The 10,672-nt window shown below is 38.7% G+C and overlaps 1 protein-coding gene across 1 annotated transcript; it reads left to right on the top strand.

The window, feature by feature from the left end:
- Positions 1–7,350: 7,350 nt before the first annotated feature.
- LOC143228239 (centrosomal protein of 104 kDa-like) lies at positions 7,351–10,365 on the top strand. The gene is made up of 2 exons (XM_076459529.1): positions 7,351–7,453; positions 8,904–10,365. The coding sequence occupies exons 1-2, from the start codon at positions 7,352–7,354 to the stop codon at positions 9,075–9,077; spliced, it is 276 nt and encodes a 91-aa protein (XP_076315644.1). The 5' UTR covers position 7,351; the 3' UTR covers positions 9,078–10,365.
- The last annotated feature ends 307 nt before the right edge of the window (positions 10,366–10,672 follow it).

The following is a 10,672-nucleotide window of genomic DNA, read 5'->3' as shown; positions in this document are numbered from 1 at the left end:
GATATAGTTAAAATCTGTGACCAATTCATAGCCTAGTTAGAACAACTTCCTCTTTTCGATCCTCATGGAAGCAAGACGGCCAAAATCCAATATAGGGTTTTATTTGGAAAAGTTTATTTTCATTTTGCTCACTCCAAATCGGCTGCCAGCTGGCACGGAGCCGAGCCTTGAATACAGGACCATAGTCCATGTCTGGAACAGGCACAGCAGTGATAGTGCCAGAGCAGATAGATTTAGCTGCGGTGTCGGCTAGCCCATTCTCGCGAATACAAACGTGTCCTGATATCCAAAAAAACTGGATAGAAGTAGATGTTAAAGAGAAATGAGCCAGTCGATTTTGAATATCGGCGAGAACAGGGTGAGAACTAACGTAAAGCGATTCCAGGGCTAGTAGAGAACTGAGCAAGTCTGTATAAATAGTGCAATTTCAGTTCTGCTTAGCTTCTATGTGACACAGGGCAAAAGAAATGGCATACAGTTCAGCAATGAACACAGAAGCTGTAGAGAGGATTCTGTGCACAATCACTGAACCACAACAAACCATGGTGGAGCCCACAGACTCACCTGATTTCAAACCATCTGTATAAATAGCAATGGAAGGAAGGTTCGATAAGTGTTCAGCAAATAACAAATGGCACTTCCAATCGGGAGTATCTGCTTTTCTCAGATGGTTGAAGAAAGGTCACATTTAAGGATTGTAATAAGCTATGGCGGGATGGGCTGACCAGTGGACACAGCAATATTATCCAAGGACAGACCCAATTTATTTAACTTTGCCTGGATACAAAGGCCAAAAGGAGCAATGGCAGATTGTCTGTTCTGAAAATGCATGGCCCACCAAGGAAGGAAAACACAATCCCAGGTGTGATACTGTCATAAGGATCAAAGTTTCGAAGTATACAGTAAAGGCAGTTGCAAACAGTGGAGATGCAGAGAAGGTTCATGAGACTGTGTATAAGCTCTGGACTGGAGAAGTGTGGAAAGCCCTGGTGCAGAGCTGAAGTTCCTGATAATGAATGGGGTACAGCATCTTCAAAGCCGAGTTCCTGGCAGAGCCATAGACCAGTGGTCCATAGTCTAGTTTCATTCGAATAAGAGCACAATATCTTTAGCATAGAACATCGATCTGCTCTCCAAGTGGTGGAAGAGAAGACACGGAGGACGTTCAGTGCTCTTACACGTTTTATTCGTGGCTGCTTGATATGTGGTATAAAGGTCAGCTTATGGTCAAAGATAAACCACAAGAACTTTGTCTCAGGGACCACAGACAGCACAACTTCACCGATACGGAGTTCAGGATCAAGGCGAATACCCCGTTGGCAGCAAAAGTGCATGCAAATGGTTTTAGAGAGAGAGAGAAGTTAAAATTGTTTGCTGTGGTCCACTTCAGCAAACGATTTAGGGCACTCTGTAACTGCCGTTCAATAGACCTCATATTTGACCACTGACATGAGATGTAAAAGCCATCGACATACAGCTTGTTTGCAACAGTAAGAGGAAAATGTTCAGTGATGGTATTAATCTTTATACTGAAAAGTGTGACACTCAAAACAGCCCTGAGGGATTCCAAGTTCCTATAGAAAAGAATGGGAAAGTGTCGAACTCACACGAACTTAGAATCGCCTGTCCATTAAAATTTGTTTTATAAAAATGGGCAAATGACTACGTAACCCATATGAATGAAGATCTTGCAAAATGCCATATCTCTATGTGGTATCATAAGCCTTCTCAAGGTCAAAGAATATTGAAACAAGATGTTGTTTGAGAAAGGCTTCTCTGATTAACGTTTCAAGTCGAATCAGGTGGCCTATGGTGGAGTTCTGTCGTCAGAATCCATACTGGGTGGACGAAAGGAGATTGTTTGATTTCTGGAATCAAACAAGACCAGCATTAACCATCCTCTCTAAGTTCTTACAGAGACAGCTCGTCAAAGCAATTGTACAGTAATTTGAAAGAATCTTGGGATCCTTCCTAGGTTTAGAGCAAGGTAGGACAATAGCCTGGTGCCAGGCATCAGGGAAAACATTCTCCTGCCAGATCTGGTTGAAATCAATCAGAATAATAGCAAAAAAAGCAGGAGATATAAAGTGCAGCATAATGAACATCATCAGATTCCACCATGGACGAAGACATCATAGAAAACGTGTCGAGGTTTCAGGAATACATTGAGCAGCTGCTTGTATAATACAGTCAGTCACTGCTTCCACAAAGTCATCTATTGATGGCTTACAGATGATGGCAGATGAAGTTCTGTGAGAGGTCCAGTTTGCTTGATCCATCTTCCACTGGGACACACAGATCGAGTGGGATTGACTACGGTCCGTCTATCTCAAAATTATAGGAAAATGATCACTGCCTCGTGGGGTATTCAAGAATAGTGAAAGGGAGCAAACTGAGAGATCAGTAGCAGTAAAGAACTGGCTATGTGCATGAAAACAAGTATAAGAAGCAGTATTGAAAAGAGAAAGGTTGTTATCTGTGAACATTCGCTCTATGGAGCAACCCCTTCTATCAATATCAGTACTTCCATGATGTCCATTTAGGTCTACAAGGAATGAAAAGGGAGACAGCAACTGTTCAATGAGAGCATCGAGGGCTGATTGATCATAGGTCTCTCCAGGCGACAGGAAGAAAGAACAAACAGTGATGATACAACCAAAGAAAACATGGATGGCTGCGCCCTCCAAGGGTGTGTGGAGTAGCAAAGATAGGGTGGGCACATGCTCATCAATCAACAGTGCCACTCCTCCATGCACTTGTCCATCACACAGCCCGTCATTTCTGTACAAAGAAAATTGCCAAAAGGTGATTGTATCAGCAGGTTTTAGAAATGTTTCCTGTAAGGAAAGACATACGGGATAGTAGAAAGCAATTTGTATTTTGATGTCATCCAGATTAGAAAGTATACCTCGACAGTTTCATTGTATCAAGGTGGCCATTTTTATTTATGTGTAGGCGAATTGGATAGAGAACTCTTCTGTTTACGACTACATCTTTTCTTCTTTACTGTCTTAATTCGAGGTAGGTCTATCGACCTCCATGGATCCTGCCCTGGGTCGATTGGTCAGGTCTTTGCTGTTAGAAGAGGATTCCAACGACTGAGGACGTAAACGAATGTTCTTTTTGCATCTTGAGATGGGAAAAAAGATGTACCCAAGGAAATGCCTGTACCCAGAACCAAAGGAAGTGGATCTTGGAATTTGCTGGAATGTATGTTAGGGGCAGAGGTGGGTGTTGACATTGACAATGATTCATCAACGTTTTTAACCATTGAGGTCAAAAGACTTTTCATTTGGTTTGAGAATGATTCTTTTGGAGGTACAGAGAGATCCGTCTACACTCCCACTGTAGTAATGGAATGAAATACAGCAGCATACGTCCGAGATGAAGTTGTGGACAGCAACTTTCGAGCCTCAGAGTAAGTAATGTTTTGAATTGTTTTCAAATGCTGCATTTATTTTTCTTCCAATCATTTAGAGCAGAACGTAAGTAGGAAGGGTGAAAGCCACAGAAATTTACGAAATGAGGGTCCATTTTACAGTCATAGGCATCGTGGTCCTTGCCACTGCAATGAACACACGTCAAGGAACCACGACATGACGTCTTCAAGTGACCAAACTGCTGACACTGGAAACATCTGAGAGGGTTTGGAACGTATGGTCGTACCTAATAATTAAGATAATCTGCCTTGATAGTGGCAGGTGGATACAGTGATGTAAATGTTAAAATGAGGACATCAGTCGGCATCATAATTCCATCTTTGCAAGTGGAGATATGCCTCACTGCAGAAACTCCTTGACTGGAGAAACCAGCGAGAATCTCCGACTCGGGTATGTTCTTCAAATCCCTGTTAATAATATCTCCTCGTGACGAATCCAAAGTAACATGGGATGTAACCTCAATGGGTATATCCCCAATAGCCTTTGAATGTAAGAGGAGTTCCTTGTGTTTAGATGTGGATGTTTCTAGCAATATGTCACCAGAGAAAAGCTTTTTGACTGATTTTGAGTGCCAGCAAGTCCCTCTAGTTCCTTCTGAATACAAAATGGAAGCATTTGCCCTAAAAGTTTGTCTGAGAGAAAATGTAATACAAGAAAATGAGGTACAACAGGTGTTACAGATGTTGAACATTGCTGCTCAAAATATTCAAGACGTGGTCGTTTGTCTATGGACTGTTTTTCACTATTTTATTTAAGTTTTTATTTGGAGGATCCACAATAAAATAACGAATGTTTCGGCGCCCACTGACCACAACCATCAAAGAGCCTTAAGAGGGAACGCACTACAATGCCAAACAAGGACACTGCAACAACGCCAGGGTTTCGTGAGCATTATACCCAAACACCAGCATCAGATAAATGTCCACAACACCTGTTGAGAACATCCAACACTGGTACTTGGTTGACTCTAGCACAAGTGAACCACCCAATTGACCCTAGGGGCCACCCGAGACTGCCCATCTACAGGAATTCTAGGCCAAAGTGGAGTGTTAGGGCTGGGCCCCTGAACCACCAGTATCCTCTCCTCCACTTCACTGGTTGCCACGCACGGCAAACACTTAGGTGGATGTTTAGATACCAGAGGAGGTAAACTGAAAGAACAGGATCTTCTCTGGGAGGTCCCCTCATCACGTACAGGAATCAACACCAAGGGAGCCTTAAGAAACAGATGAAGCAAAACACGTGGAAACAGGTTCGAATGAGGGTAAAGTAAAGGAATGCAAGACCACGTTAATACCCAAAATAAATAACAGCAGGTTGCTGTGGGAATCAACGAATCAGGAAGGAATGGATTAACATGGTATGTGCGAGTAAACGGAAAATTCTGCGGTAACGGGAAAGATTAAAGCTTGTTCATAACTTGAAATTGAGTAGACTGAGTAGCTTCCACAGAATACCCACATGAGAAACTTGGCGATATTAGCAACAGCAAGAAATCCCGAGCCTGAGCCCATGTACAAAAGTCTTCCATTCTCGCTGATACATCTCCATGGAGGAAGGACAGATAGATTGAACCAAGTGAAGAGCTACATAATGGGAGAAACCTGATCACCTGATCAAGGATTGAATAAAACCAGACATGCAAACAGTGATTTGAAGTTCAGGATGCAGAACTGATGACTGGGTGTGATGAAAGAGATCTGGTAATAAGGAAAGTGGTACAAGAGGAAATAATTGTAGTTGGAATAAATGAAGAAGCTATGGTTGGTCTGCCTATTCAGGAGTTATCAGAAGGACCCAAGCATGGAGTGGCATGGATAAAGGAAGCTACTCAATGAACCAATCAGATAAGAGGATAAACATATAGGAATTTGTATGACCGATGCTGCCTGAAGGTTCTATATCCAAAGCCTGAAGATGAGAGGCCAAAAGAGGGTAACTAGTGATTGAGGGTAGTGGCAAATGAATCACTATGAAGAAAACCTACAGATTGCAAAGTCACCTGAAAACAAGAAGGTGAAAGGACCACGTCATCAAGGAAATTATGTTGGGGTGGGAAAAATTATTCACCACAAATTTGAAAACACCCAATACGTGGCATGCAAGAAAACAAAGTGTTTCTTGTGAGTCCCATTTTCGAAATCCAATGTAAGAAAATTGAGGGATCTCGACCAGGTGCTTTCTTGGTGATTAATGTAAGTGTTAGAATGGATCATTACCAGACAATGTATGGCAATGGGAAAAAAGTGATCCAAAGCTCAACAAATAGCTTGGAGCTCTAGTACATTGATATGTAAAGACCATTCATTGAAAGATCATTAACCTGAATCATACGAGTGATTGACTCTTGCACCTCAGCCGTGAAGGGATTCATTTCTAAAGAGAAGCAAGTCTGGACAAGGAAGAGGAAGTGATAAAGCCATCAATTTGCAAGTCTTACCCAACTAGAAAAGGATATCATTTACAAGGGAAGGAAGAATGGCAATAGAAGCATTCAAGGGATCCAGAGCAAGAATCCTATGAATCACTTAACTTCACTTAACTTCTTGTGAGTCCCATATACGAGATCCAATGTAAGAAAATAGAGGGATCTCGACCAGGTGCTTTCTTGGTGATTAATGTAAGTGTTAGAATGGGTAACTAGTGATTGAGGGTAGTGGCAAATGAATCACTATGAAGAAAACCTACAGATTGCAAAGTCACCTGAAAACAAGAAGGTGAAAAGACCACGTCATTACCTTCTGTAAGTCTGAGGGACTGTAAGTCTGAGGGCGATTAAGAGTTTTAGAAGACCACATCCAGAAAAGTGACAGAACTTTACATGCAGAAAGGGAAGAACAGGCAATTGCGATGAATGGACAATTTGGGCCAACTAAGGTGAGTGTTGAAAAGACACCAAATTGGACAAGGTATTTAGAAGGATGCAGGAAGGACATCTTCAATGTGACTAATCAGCCTAACAGAGCAGCTTCAAAAAAGGAGCTAACAACTATGACTGTTCAGCTCCTGTACAGAATGGGCCTGAAGTAGCTAGTTATCTATGTAAAAATAGAAATGTAGGCCCTAGGGCATGAAGATGAAGAGCAAAAACTCACATTTTGATTAAAACATATGGAGCCAAAGGGCAGGGCACAATGGAAGAACCGAAGATAAGGACAGAGAAGGAAATATGCAGGTAAGCACAGAAGACATCTTTAGCTGTGGGGTCATTGTAAAGTAATGGTCAATCCCACTATTTGTTGGTAAAAGAGTACCCAAGACTTGGAAACAAATAGTGTTTCCTAGCTGTCTTCCCTATAGTGTTTGATTGCTAAATTATGGACAGCTACTGCAGATAGCCATCAGGTAACTCTGCTTGCATTTCAAACAAAACGTTTTTTGCAGCCACCTCCCACCCCCACTTTTTCTGGCGATTTTTTTCCTTTTCTTAATTATCAGTTTTTGATCATACAAAGACTTCTGACTAAAAATGAAATAGGCACACTTGATTAAGTTTGTCTTTTTTACTTATTTATTGTATCTCTAGTGTTTTATTGCTCAGTTAGGGACAGCTAGTGCATGTATCCCTCATATTGCTTTGTGCAAAATGCAAAAGAAATCAAACCAGAAAAAGAGTGGGTTTAAGGAATGACTCACACTTATAGGATTGAGTCATGAAGATACCATGACCGGCTGAGATATTACATTTCTTAACATTGGGATTTTTTTTTTTGCCTTTAGAATACCCTGTATTAATGAACTATTTTTGTATATAATCGACTCACTACCTGACAACTGCAACAGTGTATTGAATACACTATCTTAAGTTTATGCTTTAGTTTAAAGGAAAATTACATATTGACATAACTTGTTCATTCATGGATATCTTTATGGAGACGATAATAATAATTTTACTTTTCATTAGGATCTGCATGTTTTGTGAAGAAAAAAATGATTCTTTTAATCCTGAGCAATTAGATCTTCATTATTACAAAGACTGCCCAATGTTGACGCTCTGTCAAAACTGCAAAGAGGTGAGAATGTATAATATATAAAAATAATCTAATACTTATAATAAAAAGGACTTGTACATAACTTGTCAAAAACTTGTGTTTTGACATTCACAATACTTGGATTAAAATTGAGTTTCCTGACTAGAGAGATCAATTCATATTTCATTTGTTGTTTATTAGTTCAGTTGTTCCCTTAGCTCAAAAAATTGAAAATATGGTGAACATTTTCTTTTTTTTTTTTTTCTGTCAGAAGATTAGAAACTCAATTTAGTGGTTAGAAAGTACCCATTTTTCTAGTTTCTCCATTTTCTCTGAAAAATGGAAAATAAAGATTTGTGCAACTTGGAATTTATTTCCTTTCTTTAATTAAAGCTCTCAATGGGGACCTGTTGTTTGAGACAGGTCATGAGTAAAGAAGAACCAATAGTGTAGGTTTAAAAATCTGAAACATTGTAATAACATTACTGTGCACCTTTTTTAGATGGTTTATTCATTTGCCGACAAAGTTACATAGGAAGTAAAAATGAGCCCATAATGTTAGAGATTAAAATTAGGAGGAAAATTTACTATCATTCTTTTCAAGAACTCTTATTTAAGGTACATTTTCCTTTACATTTAATTATAAATAATAATGTTATTTTTTTTCCATTTGGCATAACAGAAAAATCCAGTGTCTTGCCACTAAATTCACCTGATGCAATGACATTTAAGATTTATTTTCTGATTTATACCTAGTTTATGCCCATTATATTTGGAAAAATAATTGTGAGGGTTAATTTTTCTTCCTATGTTGATGTCAATGGGAATGTGTCATCACTGTCACCTATACATTGATGTATAAAGGAAGGTATCATTTCTGCATTGATGCTCAAAAGAAGTCATTGCTTTGTTGATAAAGATAGGAAGTGTCATCCCTATGTTAATGTACATGGAAAGGGGTCATACCTATGTTAATGTACATAGAAATATGTTATGTGTCGTCCTTATGCTGACGTACATAGGAAGGGGCCATACCTATGTCTGTATCAATAACAAGGTACAGTGCCTATACTGAGATCTATAGGAAGATGTATATAAGAAGGTATTATGTCTGTCAGTCATCCCTGTGTTGAGATATGTAGAAAGTTATCATCCATAAACTGGTTGACAAGGATGGTATTATCTCTGAAAGAGACCCTAAAAATGTTATTATGTCTTACCAACTTGGTACTTGTAAGTTTTAAAACTCATACATAAAAACAACACTGAAATAAGGTGATAATAGTTTTCTATTTTTTGGCATTTTATAAACAAAGCAACTAAAGTTCCATTTCATAATTGTTTTAAATAACTACTGTTTAGTTTTGTTTTAAATAGACCAACTTTTCATTTCTACCAAGAATATGATGTGGCTATTTGTACTGCTGAAGTTATAAATTCCAGTGATACAAGCAACTTATATCCATGTATATCTTTTCTCATGTTTTTTAAGGTTGTCGAGATAGCTGGCTATACAGAACACTTGCTAGTTGAGTGTGACTCTCAAGACCAGTACAAACAGTGCCTGAGATGTAAGGAGGCAATCCCTCTTAAAGGTTACCAAGTGCATACGAGGTTGAAAAAGTGTATAGGTATAATTTCTTTCTTAGTTAACTATTTTAAGTGATGGTTCAGTGTCTTTGAAGAAACTTTACATTTTGAAAAGGTTTTGAATATCAAGTGTTTCCTTCAATGAATTTGTCATGCTAGTCTATTGGAGTATACAGTTTTATAGATAACTGTGTAAGTAGTCAATAGTCTGTGTGTTTTTTCACTTATGACACACAAATTACTGTACCAATAGGGAGCCTCCTATTGTGGCTCTGTGCATTAAACAAATACATCAGCTGTAAACAAAGTTGTATGGAAGGATATTGACATTAAAGAAAATTAAACTACAGTATATTATTTGTTATGGAATCAGAAATGAATCTTATGGAATCTTAAAAGTAAATTATATTTTATTTAATGAACAGCTGAAAGGGGGGCCATTTTCTACCTTTCTGTTTGTTTGTTTGTTTTTGGAATTTTGCACAAAGCTACTTGAGGGATATCTGTGCTAGCCATCCCTAATTTAGTAGTGTAAGACTAGAGGGAAGGCAGCTAGTCATCACCACCCACTGCCAACTCTTGGGCTACTCTTTTACCAACGAATAGTGGGATTAACCGTCACATTATAATCTGTTTGATTTGTTTTTTTCAAAATAGGGTATTGTGATCACCCATTGCACTGTCTTGGGGCTCAATGTTCCTCCAGGCTCTCCAATACATTCCCAGCTCCTCTCTCTTCTAGTGGAGTCCTTACCAGTTCCAAGCCACTCTGGGAGCACCCTGCTGGATTGATTCCATATATGATGGCTGTAACTATTCAGTTCAGAGTAGGGTGGTGATGTTCTGTCGGTGTAAATGACATAACATCATCCAATCTACATTTAACCATACAATGGAGTGAAACGCCTAAACCCAATCCATTCCTTGAATTTGGAGCCCTCATTTTACTCTTGCATGGATGTTGGTACCATTGGGTTGGTTGGGTTAGGATTGAATCAATCAACATAAGTCCTCATACATGTTTTGGGTTGTCTGTCTTTCTCCCATGAATCCTCATTCTGTGTTTGGGAGGGGGGTTCACAGTAAGGGTACATGGGATTGTTCCAGTTCTATTGTTGGCTCTCTCTCTCTTTCTCTTCTTCATAATTAATGTTGAATTACCAATTTGTTTATATTCCCTTCACTGTCAGCAATGTCCACATATTGCATTATTTACAGTAAATTTGTTTTTATCTGTTTATAATAGTTATTCTGAATAACTGACTGAAACTTTGACTTTTGTTGCTAATTTTTATGTAAATTATGTAAAAAATCTTATTAGATATTAGTGAATTTGGAACACTGATTATATTTTTTTATTTACATTTCTTTGTGATATTAGTGGCCTTGTAACCAACAAACTTGGTGTGTAAATAATTTAGAACATGTGATCAAAAACAAGAGGGATCAACTGTACAGTTAATCTGTAATTACATGATCACTGAATTTATGTGATGTTACAAACTGTTGTGGTTCATTCAGTTTTGCCCAAAGCTATTTGAGGCCTAGTGCACTAGCCATTCTTAATTTCAAAGTGATAAAGAAGGTAGCTAGTTAACGTTACCTTACTAACAACTCATGAACTCCAAACTGAATGAAGAAATTTGACTGTCATAAGAATGACGAACCCAT

Source organism: Tachypleus tridentatus, chromosome 10, assembly GCF_004210375.1.
Source record: "Tachypleus tridentatus isolate NWPU-2018 chromosome 10, ASM421037v1, whole genome shotgun sequence".
NCBI lineage: Eukaryota > Metazoa > Arthropoda > Merostomata > Xiphosura > Limulidae > Tachypleus > Tachypleus tridentatus.
The sequence above is the reverse complement of the archived record's forward strand: the minus strand, read 5'-3'. Positions and strand labels throughout refer to the sequence as shown.

Bases quoted from the DNA above. Each gene is read 5' to 3' on its own strand.
- LOC143228239 (XM_076459529.1), top strand. From the start codon at position 7,352: ATGTTTTGTGAAGAAAAAAATGATTCTTTTAATCCTGAGCAATTAGAT. The intron at 7,454-8,903 runs GTGAGAATGTAT...ATGTTTTTTAAG, and splicing joins TCTGTCAAAACTGCAAAGAG to GTTGTCGAGATAGCTGGCTA.